The sequence below is a fragment of the Ambystoma mexicanum genome, chromosome 4q, assembly GCF_040938575.1.
Source record: "Ambystoma mexicanum isolate Mex_15411 chromosome 4q, UKY_AmexF1_1, whole genome shotgun sequence".
NCBI classification, from domain to species: domain Eukaryota; kingdom Metazoa; phylum Chordata; class Amphibia; order Caudata; family Ambystomatidae; genus Ambystoma; species Ambystoma mexicanum.
The window spans coordinates 1,251,507,061-1,251,527,816 of NC_090928.1; the positions used below are offsets into that span (position 1 = coordinate 1,251,507,061).

Sequence of the window (20,756 nt, forward strand, 5' to 3'; positions counted from 1 at the left end):
TCTTAAAAAACACAAGTGGCGACGTAGAATACCTCTCCAACTACAGGTCAACATTCCCTACCCAGCAAAAATCCTAGAAACCTACGTCTATAAATTAACCCAACACCAAGTAGAAAAACACCACCTGTTGCACGAAGCACAAGTCGGCTTCAGACCCGCAAGAGGAACAGAAACAGCACTATTGTCCATCTGGGACGACCTAAAAACCAAACGCAGACTGACTAAATCCTTCATAGTAGACAAACCGTCTGGTTAAAGCCCTTCAAATCCACACCACGAGTCAACGACTGAAGTAACAAAAGGGTCCTCACCATCACCACTGTACTTCAACATCTACCAAACTGCATTAATCAGAATCTTCAAAAAATACAATATTACATGCAACTACGCAGATGACACTCAATCTACAAAATCTGAAAACCAAGCCGATCACAACCATAATTGAGTGTCTAAAATAAGTTTTTAATTGGATGAATGCCAACAGCTTGATTAACAACCCAGGAAAGACAAATTACGATTATAGCCAAAAATCAAGAGACCACCACCTATATTCCATGGCCAACGGAAATGGGAACCGCACCAATTGCATCTAAGGTAGTAATAAAATCTGGGAGTCCTGATGAACACCTTAACCTTAGAACCACAAATAAATGCAATAATCAAGAAATGCTTCTTCCTCCTTCACACGGCAAGAAGAATCTTACCTTTCCTCTCCTTCACCCACAAAACACTCACAATCGTAACTCTAATCATGTCAAGAATTGACTATGCAAACAGCCTCTATCTCGGGATACCAGAATACCTCCTGAAGAAACAACGGATCCAAAATGCAGCAGCCAGACTCCTCAAACTATCCAGAAGAGACCACATCACTCCAGCCTTAAAACACTGCACTGGCTCCCAGTCAAACATCTCATCACCTACAAAACAATGTGCATAACACACAGGGCAATCAGCGGACAAGGAGCTGAATTCCTGCCAAAGAAACGAACAGTCTACAAGCCAACAAGACTCCTCAGATCAAGCAACGAAATCAGTCTAGAAGAAAAACCATACCTTAAGAAAAAACTTGGGGGCTCCTTTTCCCACTTAGATGCAAAAACCTGGAACAACATCCCGAAAGAAATAATCAAAGGCCACTTACAATTCAGAAAATAACCAAAACCTGGCTCTTCAACATCACAGATGCAAACTGAAAAACCAAATCCACCGAACAGGAAACACATTGAAAAGGATGGCCAACCTAGGACGACAATAATAACATCTAAAACAAAATAAAGGAAACTCTTACCACAACAAGAGACGACACTATACCGAATAGGACACAAACAACACCCATAAGGACAGAATCCAGCGTCCCTAGACGACTCCCAGCTAACAAATCTAGGAGGACGACATCTAGAACCGAATAAAGAAACTTACTATAACAAGAGCGACGACATCCATAAGGACAGAATCCAGCGTCCTTAACCAACTCCCAGCGAACAACTCACCCGCTCAAAGGCTAATACAGATCATACATGTATAAAGTTGGGTCAACATTAGCACTTGCCACACTAATTAAGCTGTGGATATTAACGGGGGGCATGGACCAAAGAGTTGCGATTGTAGGCAGACGCCGCCCCTGGGCATAAGTGTAAGCGCTAGCACTGCGACATACCAAAGGGGGTAGGAGCGGTAACATGAATGAGCAACTAAATAAGATGATAAAGGTCAAGCAGGCCTGAACACATGGACGGAGGAAACCCGGACATACCGATGCCACCCTCCTACTAGACTAGATTAGGAATGCTTCCTGGGCTAGAATGCAAGGAACGCACATATGCCTGACCGCCCGAATACAAACAAGGGCCACGCAGGCAGCTAGTTGCCCAACTTGGGGAAGGTTATGCATATGAACGGATGCCATATTGGAAATGGACCGCGAGTGTCCTACAGCCCCTGAGCTGGACATAGACACAGACGTCCACACACCCTACCTGATTAGAATATGGAAATGTGGTGCCTCACTTCAAGACAGGAAGCCAACTAACCAACCAACAACTTCACCCTCTCCATACAACTCAAATTCTAACCAAACACAGCCACAAACTTACAACACAGCAATCGGCACAAATTTCACCACACTGCAACAACAAACCAAGCACAAATAGACCCGCACAACAGCACACAACGTCTTCCGACAGTATAACACCCCAAGCCCAGCCAACGGAATTCCGGGCTTAGGCCGCCAACAGCACATCACTGCTCTCTTGCACTTCGCCAGCTCATCCCCACTAACTCCCCCACCCCTTCTTTCTTTCAGAACCGCCAGAGCACCAGGGGACCACTCCGGTGGTGATAGTGCGTGGTACAAATATCCTTTAACATTAACATAACATACAGCTATCGGAATCAAAGTTTTCCAGTTGCGAGCTTTTGCCTGTTCAAGTGCAGTGCAGGAGTCCCCCAACGTCCTCCCTCCTTCCCCACAGCTGAGACCCAGGAACAGCGAGATGTGCAGGAACTGCCAGGAAAAGAAGTCATCAGCTGCCTCTTTGTCTTCATTTGTAAGGTACAGTAAAATCAGACAGAGTACTTACCTTCCGCAGTGAAAGTACTTGAAACTTTTGAAACTCACAGGCCTAATCAGCTTGTGACCCAACATATGATTCTTCTTTCTACAAACTACTTCCAAGAACTTGTGCAGAGACTTTTCCATCTACTTACCAGAACTGCCCTGTCCTATCCAAGAATTTAGTCCACTTGACTTTGGTCTAGCCTACTGAATTGAACGGACTCTTCTGGTGAACTCAAAATATCTACACTGTCTAAGAATAATTGTAACATTTTATGTTCTAATAACCTTTGCCTTGTACGCCTCTTGAAAAAGTATTCTGAAAGTCACAGTAAGATATTCATGTCCCCAGCACCCTTGTTACTAAAGTGAACTGTGATTATAGGTTGTGTGTGGCCCATCCCAAAAGGGTCTTATCTGATTCAGTGTACAATTTTGAAGTATATTTGTGTGTTTTTATATAATTGCCTCCTTCTATTGAATGTTTTCTAATTGAATGGTCAATAAATTAAGTTTTTAACCAAAAACCCTCGAGTGTAAGAGTTATTTTGAACACCTGTTACTGTAGACCTCTGTGTAAAGTCATTACTGCTCACATTTCCCCTCTTGAGATGAGCCTGGCTGCTCAACACGCTACCAAAACTGTGCAGTACAGACTTATATCAAAGGTTGGTTTGCTTACACCTGTAGTCATAGTTGCTTGTAGTGTTCCCAGAGGTTACTGCATTCAATTGTTGCCTTACAGTAGCCTACCATCAGAAGGAGTCATAAGAATCCCAAGACCATCCTGTGGTCTGTACAATCTCTGCAGAGGACTGTGCTGCACTGGTCTCTGTCCAGAGCTGAAGTTCAAAAATCTGCAGGTCGATGACCGAAGACCCTCTCTTCTGCGACCCTCTTCTGCTGCTGCTCTCCAGAATGAATAGGGCGTTTTACTAAAGTCCACCTGTGGTAGGGCTTTGGAAGACTCACAGGAGTACAGGGCTCCAACTCCAAGGTATGGTCTGAACTACCCAAAAGGGTTTAGTAGATATGGTCGAGCAGCCAGGCTTAGTCACCCTAACATTCCCATCCTTGCTTTAGTCTTCTGTAAGGATCCACGAATGAGGCGGACACAGAGGACTCATTTTGGCTATACACGTTAATTCAAAATCAAAAGGGGTTGGGGGAATGCCTTACCATCCCTATCCTAAGAGGAATTTACCTTGCCTCTTTCCAAAACTAAGGGGTCTGTTCGTTGTCAAGATGTCCAAAGTCAAAATACATCCTGTGTCAGAAATCCTATTCTGACCTTTACACTCTAGAAATTAACTAAGGTGCAAAGGATATTCTCTCTGGTTCTCCAGTTGCACAAGTGTTGCTATTCAAGGAAGATATAACGCCAATGAAAAGTTTCAAGTGGGCAATGTTCACAGTGCCAGTTAATGACTCCCTTCCCCAGGTTCCCGTTACCAATATGCAAGTCTCCTAATAGCCCAAGAGGAGGGCTTCCCCCTCTTGGAACACACAATTCTCAGGGAAATGGTTCCCTTCCCCAGGTTCCTTTTTACAGGAAAGGAAAAACCAAGCAATCAAGTTTCAAATAGTTAAAGATCCTATGGCATGTGACTTGCTAAAGCTTCTCCTGTAATTTAACACACACTTGATTTCGCCAGGTATATTCTTATCTCAGCACTTGGTCTTTTACACATTTATCTTCACCTGGTATACTCTCCTGCCAACAATTATCTTTTACCCCATGAAACAATACCAGCTCAATGTTGGCATATCATTTCTTAAAGGATTCTCTCCTTCAGGTATAGGACTCCCCATTTCCTTCACATTTAATCGGTTTTCTCTTTCTGACCCTTTATGTTATGGGTTCAGCAAGACCCGTTTGTGGAATAATTTATGCGTCTTAGCTTCTTCACATACTTCGCTCATAGTATAGCTTTTATATTTATTAGCTTCTTCACATATTTCACTTTGAGACTTCGAAGCAGTGCAGACTTTCAGGCAACCCGGTAACCCTCTCCCCTTCCCTGGGTTTACCGGATGCCCCAAGTGTCTCACGTGCATCTATGCTTCTGTTGTCGAATTGTGGACTCGGTGTGCGACCGGTCATCTGCTGCAAGTCTGCTGTGCTGGTCTTCAGTTTCTACTGCTTTTCCCTCTCGGGTAGCACGTCCTCTGCACTCTGGTTCCTTCTCCTGCTGGGCTGATTAGCTTCATCATCGATTCCTGCAGAGTCTTCTCACAAAACATTCCAGCCGGTGCTCGTCCAAGTAAACGCGCAGCTCAGCATCTGCAGCTCTCTCTCAATGCGGTCGACTGCGTGGGTTTCAAGTCTCCCAGTCTGATTAAAGAGTTTCCAAAGACTAGACCGCAGGTTAGACTTTCCGGCCTTAATGACCTTTACTGTTCTTTGTCTCTTCCTCATCTCAGTAGTTTCATGGAGGATTCTTTGTATGTTGTTGAGGAAGCTGGCATAGGATTCTTTCAGGAGTAATCATTACTGCTCCCTGCGTCTTCCTAATCAATAATTGATGTATTGCTCTGGTTAGGTCAGGGAATATTAATACTCGAGTCAGTACATAGATGAGGATGCGTGGTGTAATAATCCATTAAGGCCTGAAGTATGGAGGAAATGGGAGATGTGTATTCTTCCCCCGCCCCCAAAATAATCTCTCCACAGAGGGTTGCCTCTCACCAGTGGTCCTCCGTCGTATAGCCGCCCGTAGGATCATGATCAGGTAATGGCTGCGGTCCTATGGACCCCTAGGGAGAGGCTACCTTCAGGAAAGTGATGATGCCAACAGATTCCTCACACCTCTTACTTGTAACTTTCCCTCAATCTTTTCCAGGGCACAGTCTAGAACAGGTGCTACTCCACAAGGTTGTTCTTGCAGCAAACAGTACATGCACAGGTCATGCTATATCCTCCAGTAACACGCCACTTAATGCTCTTCAATTGAGAGCACTGGTCCATGTGGAATGGTTTACAGGATCAGACATCGCTCACGTTTTTCGTACTTGTGATCAACTATTCAACCTGCTGCAAATAATCATGGCAAAGTCATACTACAGTCACCCAACATTCCCATCAGAGCAAGGGCGCGAGATACCTGGAACTCTGTTAGCTGCTGCATCAGCTCTTCCTGTTCTTTGCAGTTTGTGAGCGGTGGCAGGATATTGAGAAACACTTTCAGCATGTCCAAGTGCTCCCCTGACACGCTAGAAAGTGTGAAGATCGGAGTGATGCTGTTGAGAACAGGAGAAAGGATTAAATTCCAGCAACAAACAATCAGTTAAAACAGAATATCCGGCGTACACACAATTAAATGTCTTAATCTGCATTCAGAACGGTCACTCTCAACACAACTACAATAGCCCAACACCTATTAGCAAAGTCCACTCCCACTTCAGCCCTAGCTAATTAAACTCCCAACACACTGCTTCAGATCGTCTTTACCTTCATACCACTGACAGAAAAAGAATATATCTGTCACTTCCTCAACCCGGCACCTGCTGCAAGGTCCCCACTCCTTGCACCACCACCACACAACCAGAGCTAGCAGCCAATACTTGCTACTTTCCCCTCCCAAAGCAAGCTGTGGCAAGAGCTTCCTCTTGTTTAGTCCCAAAGGCCCAGTAATAGCCCTGTAAGCATCCCTAAACCAAAGAACAGATCTAGCAGGGCTTTCACAGCAGACACCGGCTAGGGGGCTTGGCTCTCCAACTGTTTTTGAGGGTCCTTTGTCCTACGATAGTAGTTCCCATAGATCACCTTGAAAAGCACCGGAGAGCTTGTGCTTGTGTGAGTGATGGAGGGTGAGAGCTGCTCATTCATTAAACTGCTTGGACTAAGGAAAAGAGTACCGGTTGGAGGTGTGGGAGGCATGTTTTTTTCTCCCCCCAGTTAGGCTGAAAGTCTGGTGGGAACCCCAGAACTTTAATTTTGCTGTTCAGATTCACTGACTGGTTTCATTAGTAGTGACTAAACCAAGGATTAACTGTATGTTGTGCTCACTAACAGACCATACAGCTCGTTTACCTTGCTCTATATTAGCTGTGCACCACGCCTCAGGCCGTGGCAGCAATACAGAGTTGCAATACCTTGAAACAAATCAATTACCATTACCATGGTCACTGGCACAGAGGCTCTATGTGGTGCTCTTCCATTAAAACTGGAGGATTTAACAGATACAACTTTGTTTCCTTTATGTAAAGGATACAGACGTGGCCATGCAAGGCCTTGGCTACTTAGCCCAGGAAGCCTGAGCTACAGCACCCAAGATCAGATTTCAAGCATATGTAAATAGCGTGTTTGGCATCAAGGCTGAATCCACATCCGTTTATCCAGGAACCTTAAATGTGGTGACTCAATGATTGGTCGGCCTCAAATGTTTAAAAAGGATGCCAGGTTGAGACAAGACTGGGAGCCAAGTGCACTCTTTGCTTCCAATATAAGATGGGGAATCTGCAACTACACTTGATCCATCCGCTACGAGACTATGCCTTGGGCAGCTTGCCCTTCGTGGCCTCCATGAAGAGGCAGACACACTAGAGAACTAGGAGGGTGGCTACAGCCGCAGCCAGAGGCATGTTCCCAAGTCCAGTGAAGGAACATTCATCTAGGACCTGTCGGAGGTCTGAGGAACTGGTTTACCAGACCTCTACTGAAGGGCTATCGTCTATACTGCATGGTGTGAGGGGTCAGAAATGAGAGACAGACCCACTTGTATAGTTTTCTCACCGTTTGCCACTTTATTAAAATAAAAAGGGGCGAGAAATGCTGATCTGTCCCTATCTTAACCAGAATGTCCCTACCTAGCCATTTAAAACTGAAGGATGACCTAGTGCCCAAATGTAGCTGAATCTCATACTAATACATATAACCAAAGTGTATAAGGTAAATTAATCTGTGTAGGGAGAATTCTCAAAATATGCTAATTCCTTTCTACCTTCCAGACCCCCAGCTCTTTTGCTGGACTTTGAACTTTTAAAATCTGTTTTCTGTGTTTATTTCTTTTGGTTACGGAGTTTGACAACTCCATAACAATCTTTTTTATGTGTGTGTCACAGCCCCCTCAGTGCAGTGACAGAGGGAAGCCTTTTAGGTGTCCCAAGGTTTAAATACCTTCTCTGGGATAAACTGTTACCCAGAGGATATAAGGTTAAGTTGACTTTACTAGTCTTTTTAAATTTCTAGACCCAGCACACGCTATCTTCCTATAGAGTGCTGGAGGGGTTATCTAGTATCCCCCGTGTCTAGAAACTCATGTAGCAGTCAAATGCTACCAATTTCGATCGAAATGGCTGGTGGCAGTGATTTTAGAACAAACTACCATGATTTTTACTGACCGAACACCGGTAGCTAAAAATCACGGGAGCCATGTTTTTCAAGATGGCGCCTTAAGCCCCTTTGTTTAAACAGGTCCCAGTCTTTTTTTGCCATTTCTTTTTGGAAAGGTCCTAGTGTTTGTCTCTGCGCACCAAACCAGGTTTGGTCACTTTGTTTCCATGCCTTTGGCGGGCTTCAGGACTCTAGCGTCTGAGTGTCTGATGTGGGCAGGAAGTGAGGGAGGTGCCAGACACTTCCTGTGCTTAGTCTCCAAGGAGACCCAAATGGACTCTGACGCGATTGACTGGCTGGCTGGCTAGCTATGGGATTATGCAAAGTCAACCAGGGCATACCCAAATTAATTTGTAATTGGGGTGCATCAATTAATTCAGAAATGATCTTCTCCCAATACCCATTAGAAATTTTCAACCCAAGGAATTCTGTGGTTTGTGTAATGAGTCCCGAGCCGAGTGGTCCCACCTGCTGCTCTGACCTGTCCTGGGAGCTCCTTAGCCACTACTGGTAGTCCTAAACGACTGGCTAAATTCTTGTCCATGAAGTTACCTGTCGCCCCTCAATCTTAAACACAAGGACCCTCACATTTCAAACCTATCTTCCAAAACAAGGATACATTTATTGTAATGTGTGGCACCGATGCCTGAATGGTGTTCGCCACCATCCGACCTCTTCCTGAGGATGTGAAGATTTTGATGGGTTCGGAGACAATTCCCTACAAAGATCACTATCCCCACAATAAAGACAAAGATTGTCCTTCTGCCTCTTCTCTTCCTTTGTTGAAGGAGGCCTACACTGTCTCTTCCAGAAACTTTACCATCTCTGAACTACATCTATTTTTGGTCGCTCAGTATGTACCCAAAGCCTGCCCGCGGGAAATGACCTCCGCTCTAGACGCCTCTCACTTAATCTTGCATCAACACAAGAGTGATTAACTCATCACATGAAGCTGGTCTCTCTAAAATTGTCATTAAGGCATAATTTAGTTCCTCACGCAAACCTCTATAGAAAAGAGAAGATCTTTTCTCTTCTGGCCAAGCACATTCTAAAACTAACACTCGAAACTGGGTAATGTAAACCGATAAATCCTTCTTTCAGTTCCAGTAACTCACTTTCTACACTTCGAGTTAAAGTAAGTCTATCAAACATCTTTCTAAACTCAACTTTAAATAACTTGCAAGCTCCATGGTGCCTCCTCCAACCAAAGGAACCGACCAGGCAGCCGCATCGCCAGGCAAGTATGAAATCAGAAAAGCCACCTTAGCCCTTTCATTCGGAAACGACTGGGGCCTGCACATAAAAAATGCAGTTCGCAATGCATGAGAAATGATTTAAACTTTTGTGGATACCCAGAGAACCGATCCGGTGGAGCCAATGGGGTAGTCACAACTGTAATTGCTGGAACTCCCCCTTCACACTTCTCCACCCCTCTTCCTACTGTTCCACCTTCCACGTCTGGATATAACACTGGCGGTTCTCTTTCTGGAATCCAACCTGAAACACTTCGTTTTTCAGCCTCTACTCCTGCCATATTCACCTGAATGTTCAACTCCTTCAGCCTATCACTCAACTCTTTAGTCTCTTTTCTAGACTTCAACTTTTTTCCTTCATTTCAGATAGCATCCTAGCTAATGGGCCTAAAGACACCTCCGCTTCAGGCTCCATCGCTGCTCAGGCAGGTTTTTAACTGTGGCCTTTCATTCTATCAGGTCCCAGCTCTGAAATCCTGCAGGTGCAGACGAGTAGCTCACCTTGTCCCTCAAATCAGTGCACCCGACAGTCAATTGCACAACTACTGGATTGACCAGAGTGGGGGGGAAAAGGGGAATATAATAAACGGTCAGGAAAGCTGTGGTCTCTTCTGCTTCTAGACGATCTGGAAGGACCTCATTTTAACTAAACTTTCTTAAATGTCACATAATGTAATGTGCCTTCCCTAAACCTCTGGTTACCCGACTGCCTCAGATCAATAGAGAGGCTGCAAATGAATGAGTTGGGTTCTTGCAATTCTTCTGAAAACTCTCAACTAACGAATTCTGTGTTCCCAAACTCTTTTGGATTGCTTTTGAAAAGGACTTCCCTGCTCTGATGAACTCTTTCTGTATTCTTGTACTGTTGCTACTTTAAATAAATACTTTTTATATCTATAGTTTATATTGCCTTGCATTTCTGCGTAAAAATGAATTCTTGCGTTGTGTTGTCTAAAACCTCTTCATAGTTATTTTATTTCTCTGGACATAACGGTGCTGTGCCACATGTTTGCTTGTTTGTCTCTTCACACGAGTTATTTTGTAAACTCTTCTTTCTTGTAACGTTACCACTACTCGGTTTGTCTTTTATAGTGCCACAACTACAAAATGTTCTACTGCATGCACTTATTGTGGATCTTCAACTGAACTCTGCTGCATCTTCAAAAATGCACAAATCCGTGCACCTGTGTACCTTTTATTAACGTGCCATTGCGGGAACACGATGAATTTTCCGCTTTGATTTCCTATCGTTACTCCTGAAAACCCAGATCTGCGCTCCACAGCTAATTCTGAGAATACGGCACTTCTCCGGCAATGGCTTCCCTTGACGTGCGCACCTGCCAAGTCATCACGCTTTCTCACGGCGCATGGTGCTTTTCTCTAGCGCGGCCTGCCCAGATTACTACGCGACGCACCTCCAATTGCAATTGCTTATGAATTACACCATTCGATCTTCACACGTGCCAGCTTGAAGACGCATAGCTTCTACACGGACACGCGCACAGAGCAATTCACAGAACTAACATTCTGTATTTTTTTTCTAGTTTACAAATGTAAAATTACATTTTCAAGTAAAGTCTTTACATTTCCTCAAAAAGACTAAATAACTTTGTACAGTTAACTGGATTGAAATATATTTTCTTCAAACTTTAGCTATTGATACTTCAGTCACTTATCTGAATAAACAATGTTCCTGGCGTTTTCAGCTGTCTTGTATCTGGAAATAAATTTATTTTCCTCTGAAAGTTCTTGCTTTGACGGGAACTCTACTGAATCTAACACCTTCTGTTACACCAAGGCCCGACACGGACTGTCCGGCAAGGACAGCCACCCTGCTGGGTGAGTGGCAGCTAGGCTGGAATTAATGTGAGAAACTGTTTAAAAGGCGAGTCTCAAGAACTGGAAAGCAGAGTCAAAGACGAGCTGGAAGAGGACGGCTGCTGAAACTCCTGGACCGTTTGTTTGCCCGGTGATGCCCTGCTGCAGGTCTGAATTGCCAAGGTAATGTCTTATAGAGTTTACTTACAAAAAACACAAATTGCATAATAACACCACATGACAACATGTAAATCCTTAAAGCTACGTGTTAAGCCAAAATAATATCATTGTGGCTTGAATGGTCACGTCCACAATGGTATACTACAAATCACAGAATGCAAGATAATGTCAACCTGAAAGATCTAGTTAACCCCACAGTACTTTCAGTGATTTAAGACATGTAATAAAAGATGTTGTATAATAAACTCAGATATGGAGATTCTTTGCAACAAACCTCCAGCTCATTGTTATTCATGATGTTGAAAACATTTGATTAGTGACTTAAAGCAACTTTATTTTTTTTGCTTGTCAATCTAGCAGACAGATAAAGCGCCCATTTAATGATGTTTTAATATAAACACATAATTAAATGGGCACTTCGGGTTGCTCACTTTAACTATTGTGCATATGAAAGGCTCTGCCACTGATAAAAAATGTTTGCTGGTACAGGTCCAAGACACCCTTTGCACTCTAGTGCCATCTAGTGGAGGAAAGCATGTTTTTTTAATGAAAATAAATAAAGTGTAAACGGTAGGCAATGGCCATAATTACATGCGTAAAATGGCCCTATACGCAGCTTATCTGGAGGGCTGCTTAGAGAGGTGGGGACTTCTAGAGAAGTGCCTTTTAGCCAAGTTTTTCTGAAGTCCAACTGGTGCAAGACTTCATAAGACTTCTCTTGGTATTAGGGACCCAACTGTTAATATAGGCCTATACTACAAAAGTTGGTAGAGTGACTGAGCAGCCGGGCTTATCTTAGTAGGGGTACTGTGAGCTGTAGACCAGCACAATGAAATGAGTAAACAGATCCAAGTAAAAACACACAAAGTTATATTAAACTATATTATTTATATATACACAAGGAATCTAACATGCAGCAACTAACAATAACAGTCAATGGAAAATGGAATTACTTTATATACACAATAATGCAGACGAGTAACTTCAATTAAGGTCAATATCAGCATATACATATCCCCTTAGCAAAATTGAGCTGAAAGTTGGGCAGAACACACTAACAACTGTTACCAACAAGTATGCTCTCCCATAGGGATACAGGTAGTCTGTTTCCTAACAATAAAAGAGATCACAATTAAAACCAATCAAAACCTATGGAGGAACCAGCACTGCCAAAGCCAAAAGGAGGATTAGGAAGATGGAGCTTTGGGAAACCAGGACAGCCAAAGTCAAATGGACAGTTCCAGTTCTGATGAAGATCTTCAGAGGAAAAAAGTTAACCAGTCAATGGTTCAAAAAGAAACACACGAGCTCAAGGAAAGCCTACCTGATAGTGCACAATGTGTAAGGTATGCACAGAGGAGTTGAGGTAAACTCTAACTTGAAGAAAACAGAACTTCCCAAGCCAGGAACCACTGAAAATGGCATACGGTAATTACACCCTGTGAGATACCTGAAGGTTTCTCCCTAACTAGTCCCCGGGGATCTGTCACCCAGGGGGCCAGGACACGGCCATCGCTATTGGATACAGTTCCTGGGGGTGGACCACTGAGGGAGGAACACCTGGATGGGTGGTCTGTCCTCAGGGAGTGGAAGAGGGATACAGACGGGTGAGACGCAGCATCACCCTCCTTATAACACCTTTTCCCCACCCTACTGTGTAGGAGATTCAAACTCTACCCCCGCCTGCCTTTTCCGACACAAACAATTTTACACCATAAAAGAAAACAGACTAACACTAGACGTTTTCCTGACATGTCCCAACACAAGGGTCAGGCAAAGTCAAGCAATCGACCAGAACCACACACACCTGATGGCCCTTTCCCTTCCCCACAGGGATAAAAGGTGAGGCACAAGAGCACACGACAAGCAAGGCAGAATGCACAATGAGACAGCTATCCAATCATGGCATTTCAAGAGGATAAAGGCGGTAAGAATCGGGTGTGTGACAAGGAGAAAAGCGACCTTGCCCTTTCCGAGCCAGACCTGCAAAGCCTCTGTAGAAGGAATCGCAAGGCTGTGAATAGCCAACGCATTGAAGCAGATGTCAACGGTAGACGGAGCATGCCTATGCCGATAGGCAGGACAGAGGGATGCCTGCTACCGTGATACCGTCCTGGACTCCAGAAACAAACAGCCAAGCGGTTCATCACACCGGTAAGTCGAGGGGATAGCCGATAAGAAACCGAACTGTGTTGAATGAAAGTCGCAAAGTGGCAAATTAAGGGAAGTTCAAAAAACTGTTAACATTAAGGGAAAGCCCGCTGAAGAGGGGCCCAGCACCATGTGGGTGCTCACCCGAGACACTCTGGTTGATTCCACGTGTGTTGAAACTACAGATACCAGAAAGCCTTGGGAGAGTCACAAGGAAATGGTCAAAGTAATACAGGGGTCTAGCAAAAGCCTGTGTACAGTTGAAAGTCTTTGACCGACAAACCATTGGAAAGATAAGGGAGACAAATCCCGAAAAGTGAGAAAGCAAAAGGGACATTGTTTACACGAGTGAATCTAACAGAGGGAGGTAAAACATTCCAGAAGGGTTTGAGCCCGGAATAGTGGGGACGCTGGGGTGCCCAACGTACATTGGAAAGGAACTTAAGTTCAAAAATAACAATCGGGTCCTCTGAGGCAAGAGACTTTTTGTAGAAGAGTCTTAAACACTGAAGGTCCCGATACCTGCGAACGGAACTGGATATTTGTACCGCGCACTATCACCAGCGGAGTGGGCGCTCTGGCGGCTCTGAAAGAGAAAGGGGGGTGAGTTAGTGGGAATAAACTGGAAAAATGCAAGAGAGCAGTGATGTGCTGATGGCAGCCTCAGCCCGGTGGGTCCGTCGGCTGGGCTTGGGGTGTTTTACGGTCGGTAGTCGTGTGCTATTGTGCAAGTCTATGTGGGGTTTGTTTTGTTGTTGCAGTGTAGTGAAGTTAGTGCGGATTGCTGCGTTTTAGGCTTGTGGTTGTGTTTGGCTAGGGTTTGAGAAGTGTATGCAGAGGGATGAAATTATTAGTGGATTGGTTAGTTGGCATTGCTGTCCTTGCAGTTACGTCTATGTCTGATGTCATTCACTATTCCATCGTTGCCAATTTTCAATATTCTGTCTAAATGTGAGGCAGGCTAGTGATCACGATTCCAATCAAGTGTTACACTTACCATCATTCACAGTTTCATCCAAGTGTGGCGCATGCTAACATTCACATTTCTATCTAGATGCAACGCAGGCTAAAGTTAAGAATTTCATCCAAGTGTGGTGCATGCTAACATTGTTAACCCTGTCTAAAAATGACACAGGGCAATCAAACATTTCTGTACAGGTGTGGCACTAGTTAACATTGGCTAGTGTGTTAGTGCATATTGCAATGCAACATTTACAGCCAGGCCAAGAATGGAATTAGGCTTGTGGTCACAAATCTCTATGAATGCATGGCGTAATTCTATGGCAGTCTACGTTATGGAGAGGTGAAGTAGAGTGGCGATGGCTTTCTGGAGTAGAGTAATTGCTCTACACCCCACCCATGCCACACTTAGTGTTGTTGCTGTCTGTTTGCTGCTGGCTTCCTTTGCTTCCCCTGCAGACACCTGTAGACACGCCTTGGAGCTGCCCTTTGCCTCGGGGCCCTTAGCCGAGGGGGCTTCCGGGCAGAGAGCTGCCCTGGGAAGGTCTGTTATGACCAGGTGGACGCACCAATCAGGGGAGGTGGACGGGTTGGAGGGGGAGGGTGGGACTGTGAAAAGGCCAGACATAAACAAAGGACTACACCCCACAGACTGCACTCTTTGGATGCAGCCCAGAAACAGGCTCAGAAGCCAAAAGAAACACTAGACAAGCACCAGATTAGCACACAATGCTCACCAAAAAATATAGATACATAAATGATTAAATACATTATTTTTTAAAAACATATATATTAGAAAAAAACACTCACACACCACTCCAAAAGAGTGCATAAACAAGCACGCCAAAAACGGATTACAATCATTGTGAAACTACTCACTCAGAATCAACCAGCCCCTAAAGGTGCTTCCACACTGGTTTCTCCTGCCATATCCTTCCTCATGGCAGTCCTCAAAGCAAAATTTGGTTTATAATAACAACCTTTATAACAACTTCCAGGTAAAATGTCTGATAAACAAATGAATATGTTGGGAATTTGCGCAAGGTGAATGCATGTTTGGCGAGGTCGGTTTTATTTGGGGAATTCTAGTGCCAGGGACATCATTTCACACAACCCTTGACCTCTGATGACATCATAGGAAGTGATGTCATTTGAACTCACCCCAAAGTGATATCACGTGAAGCGATGGAACACAGCCTTTCACCCCTTGACCAAACAGAAGTGGCATCACATATAAATTGTTCCTAAGTGCACTATGAAAAATATGGTTACGATAGCACTATAATGTGATATATATTTCATGCAATAAGGGATCAGCATGTGTAGCATTAATATCAGTGTGTAAAGGCCCATATTACCAAATTACTGTGAATGCAAGCAAGCTTCCATGGCCAAATGATAATCATGTGTTATTATATAGCACTTTTAAGCGCTTTATATAGAACAAATATACATACAATATCACCCAACCTGTGTTGGTACTCATTTAATCGACCTCAGAAGGATGAAAGGCTGAGTTGAGATGTTTAAGAACAGACTAAATCAGTGACTCACCCCCTAAAGTGTGCCTGAAACAAACCTTTAATAAGTCTAACAATTATTGTGCAGAATTCCAGAAAGACATATTTGTAAACATTGAAAATATTGAAACACATAAGTTCGTCAGTGTAACAAAAAGTTACATGAGGAGTGGGAGAATGCATTATAATTAACCGCCCAGCACCCCACATAAGGTGGTGTGTGCTGGATGCATAAAAGAAAAAAGATAAAAAAAAGTTCTTACCATTCTTGGGAACTATAGTTCACACAAGAAAATGCATTTAAACATTAAGATAAGTCCAATGGTGATGTGCGTCACTAAGAAAAAGGTAGATGCCTATGCAGTGTATCAAACTCCATTAAACAGTAAGAATCAAAAATCAGATAGAAAAAGAATGGGCGAGTGGTCAGAAGTTCCACTCACTCGGGCGATTAAAATAAAAGTCCAGTGTCCAGCGAAAGGCCCGGGGGGTGGGGGGGGGGGGTCTCGGGTTAAAGGGAATTCGTACAGATACTGAAAATTCTCCCCAAAAGTCCCTAGTCAAGGGTTCAGTCTGGAGTAACTAAAACCAGGATTTTTGTATTGTGTTTCAGTACAAAAAGTATATTTACATTTAAAACATTTTTTACACAAAAATATCTAATATCAAAAAATAAAAAGCTAAAAGTAGAATACATAAAAACCAACCAAGTCCCCAATACCTTTTTCTGATACCTTGGTCAGTTCTCAGAAAATGACCATTAACATCCTGACCAAAGCAACAATAAGTGAGACTTGGGCACTAGTCATGAACCTACACCATCGGTCGTGAGACAGACGGAACAAGTTACATAAACTGTTGTTCTCCAGCATGGGTCTGGCATGGATTCACATGCTTATAATTATTCCCAGTCAGTATGGGAATCCTCGGTAAAGAAAAAAAAGTTTCATTTCTGAAATGTTAAGGATTTCAATCGGGCGACACACGTCTTGGTCTCAGCCTAGTATGTAGCGCACAACTGAGAAGACTTCTCCATTTTATTATGCGGATGCGGATTCAATTTGAGATGGTAGACAACTCTCTCACACCCAAGTACCCCGGGTCACAATGGACCATGAACCAGGCTGGTTGGTGAAAATGCAATATTTTATTTCCTTTAAGATTCAAAGGAAATCATACAATTTTTAACATGGGGCAGCAATCACCAATGGGGTGATAATTACAATGAAAATGGAAGCAATGCACGTGGTTAACCTTCTCCTAGAACATATACAAAGCACAAGTGACTAGGAACACTTTTTGGATTAGGATAGATAGCTCCCAAGGTATGGTTTCTCCCTGCAACGTTCCCTCAACCTCCAATTAATCAGAGTCTGAGTGGATAGAAAAGAACCAACAGGTAACCAGGATTAAGGGGCAGAAAACAGAATCAGAATCCAACATTCCCTCACAGAATGAGAGGCAAAAACCCTGTGCAAAGTCACAAAGAGACACTCGGAAATGGACAAATAATGTGCGGTTTAATGTGTGTGGCAAATATGATTTCTCCCCACAACAGGAATGCAGAAACATTAGCAATCACAATGCAATGGATCAACAAGAAGCATACAATTCGAAAATGAGTGAAAGTTGGAACATGCTGCAGCCAAATGACACGTTGGAAAGTTGCAATTTTCTCAATTCCCGTTTAAAATGACCCACATTTTTTTTTATAAAAATGGGTGAAATACTGAAAGTCGCAATGCGGTTGTTGGTCTGGGGGGGGGGGGGGACAGAAGCACATCACAGTTACAATATCAAAGTGAAAGAATGGGGGTAGCTGAAGATTTGCTTGAGATTTTCAGGGTGGAATGAGGTTCAGTTTTAGGAAAAACTTCGGTTTTGAAAGAAATGCAAATGTTAAACTAAATTATCTAGACTATATTGTTAAAGAGGAACCCAATAAGCTCCAAGGTTGATTCGCAAGGTCAACCTCATCACCCCAGTGATCCACTTTAACTGTAAATTAGTTTGATTACTCAAAATATAACTAAGGGTTTAGGATTTACACCAGACAGAAATTAAATGAGCTGGCGCTAGCACTTAGAAATCAAGGACAGGGTGCACAGAGAATTCCAACAGTTTTAACAAGTTACCAGGATATACTTAGGATTGCTTATAGAGTGTAATATAGACAAAAGGGTAAAGATGGGGCGACTTTCTCTGATGGGCAGATACTCACATTCCACGCTTAGGTTTGGAATTATGGAACAGTCAACTGGGTCTGGTCACAACACGGCGGGCACGCCTTACAGCAAACAGCTGAACAATTCTGGTCACCGGATGGCAAGGACAGCTGGATGGCAGGGTTGCAGCAGGCATGCAGGTAGTGGGTAGCAAGCTGGTCCGATTTCAGGATGCAAAAGGTACCACAGCTTTTCCCTTTTTTTAAAAATGGGATTTTAGTGGGTTTTCTGGATCAATGGCCTTGCTGGCACAGGATCAGCAATGCTTTGGCCTTGTAGTGAAATCTGGAATCACCAAGATGAATGGAGCAGATCAGGAACGCAGCCGCAGGAAATTCAGGAGTGTGTGTCTGGCGCTCCGTCAACCACTCTTATTTATAGGGCATGGTGACATCACAGAAGTATTGGTGGGCAGAACTGAGCTAGGCCTACCTCCAAGAAGCGGATAGGACAATCAATGTTGGTTGCCTCCTCGAGGAGGAGTCCCAGGTTATCAGGTTGCATTTTATGAGGTAAAAAGCCATCCCACAGTCTTTTTTTGTGAAAAATCAGTCATAACCTAATTTACACATTTATACATTTGTGGCATATTAACAAATCACATGGGCAGATTACATATATGTATAGCATAGCAGTGCAATCCTCACGGTTGTGGGACTTTGTTTCGCCCTTCTACCAGTTTTGCGCACATTTCAGTGAGAATTATATTACTTAAAATTCTATAACTTTATACATTGGTGTGGCTCATTAGGCATGCAAGTATTGAAATTCACAATGGCATCATGGATGCTTTCCTTATAATACCCAATTCTCTGCCATTTCTATTCCCCCACGTGTCAGTGAAGTCTACGATGTCTTAAATGAAAGTCCATAAAATCACTTTTAAACTGAACTTTTCACATTTTTGCAAAGTCCTGTGGCAAAGATAAAAGTCTTACAAGTTTTATTCATAAAACCGTCTTGGGAAACAGCAACAAACCTATTTACATTGCTAGGCACAGGCAGGTTTTTGTTCAACATGGTACTTTTTAAACGGGCAATTTCTTTTCTGGTTTGCACAAGCTCATTTTGACACATGGTCAATGTTGCTGGGATTTCTCTTCCATCTACTTCCCAATATTGTTCTGTAGCTGTAGCCAGCTTATTTTACACAACAGTCTGTACAAGGAAAAGGTCTCCTGAAATTGGCAGGGGCACAGACATCTAGAATTCCTTTTCAAGCAGTGATTTTTTTTTAAACATTTTGGAGCAAATGTTTAAGCATTTTTCCGTGCAGCTGAAGTAAAGCTTTTGGTGATTTTCTCAGATTTGGCTGGCACAGCCTGCCATTCAGGAATAAGGTTCTTTTCCGATGGAGCACAATGTGAATATGGCTGGGCATGACAGGGTCTTTTTGATAAAGTTAGTGTGATGAAGAACAGGGACAAATAACATCAGAGCGGCATCATTTTAAAGGTGAAATATTCCCTTTTCCAAAATGGGAATTTTCGCCTTGCAGCAAAGCAGCGCTGCTTTTTCACTCTTATTTTGTACATACATACACTGGCAGGCTTTTTCAGTGTGCCCTCCTTGTTCCATCCTGCGTGGCAAGGTGGTGCAGCCATGTTTTTGTCGTTGTAAAACGCAGTTCTGGTGTGAGGCAATGGTGTTCACAGGAGCCAGAGCAGCCATTTTGCTGGTTCAGCCTGGTGATGTGGGGGAAGTACTGCTGAGTGGGTAATTATATCGCTCAGAACTGTCTTTCTCCTAACAACCAATCACTAAGCTTTGGGTCATACCGCCCCAAGCCAATGACTGCCCTCCACCTAAGCCCCTCTGGCGGCCATCTTCAGATTTGATAGCACGTAAAGTGGCAGTAGGACCAAGAGAAGAGTTGCAGAGGGGTAGGAGGAAGGGTTTGCATGTGAATCCATGCCAGACCCATGCTGGAGACCAGTAAGTAACGTGTTCCTTCTCCAGCATGGGGGTCTGACAGATTCACATGCTCACAAATAAAGAATACATAGCAGTACACACATGCACAACCACAGGAGGTGGCAAGGCTCAACATAAGCATCTTACTTCCTCGCCGGGCTCGCCTTCAAGTGAACAGGTTGCACAGCATTGCTTGGCCAACTCTGGAATCTGTTGATGCAGTAGAATCTCCTGAAGGTGCGAGTGGACCTCCACATAACAGCCCTGCAGATGTCCAGCAGGGGCAAACCAGACAGGAACGCGTCATAGCAGCGATCGCCTTGGTCGAATCGCCTCTCGGACGGCCAGGCAGCGGTCGGTTTGCCAACCAGTGACAATGGGTGATCCAGCCAGAGAGCCACCTGGAAATGGAAGCCTTGGAGAGGGCCTTCCCATGGTTCACAGGGCCAAAGTTCACAAAAAGTTGCGACGTCTTCCGGAAACTGTGTGGCCCACATAGAACTTCAGCGCTCTAGCCACATCCAGCAAGTGCAAAGTCCTTTCAGCTGGCAACTAAGGCGTCAGAAAAAACACAGGCAACATCAAGGGCTTGTTTAGATGAAAGTCTGACGGCACCTTGGGCATGAAGGAGGGGTGCGTCCGCAGCACCATCCTTGTGTTGTGAAAAGTCAAGTAAGGTGGCTTACAGGCAGAGCCTGAATCTCTCCCACCCGACGTGCAGAGGTGATGCCAAGAGGAACGCAGTCTTCCACGACAGAAACTTCAGTGGAACTGTCAGCATAGGTTCGAATGGAGGGCCCATGAGCCTAGTCAGCATCACATTGAGTTCACACGCATGGGCCG

General features: G+C 43.9%; 1 protein-coding gene across 1 annotated transcript in view; it reads right to left on the minus strand.

Annotated features, from left to right (window-relative positions):
• GTPBP2 (GTP binding protein 2) overlaps nucleotides 1-20,756 on the minus strand; it is a 277,964-nt gene that overhangs the window by 66,576 nt on the left and 190,632 nt on the right. Inside the window, exon 8 of the mRNA XM_069608834.1 lies at nucleotides 5,662-5,797. Within this exon, the coding sequence (XP_069464935.1) occupies nucleotides 5,662-5,797 (136 nt within the window). The remainder of the gene's footprint in view (nucleotides 1-5,661; nucleotides 5,798-20,756) is intronic.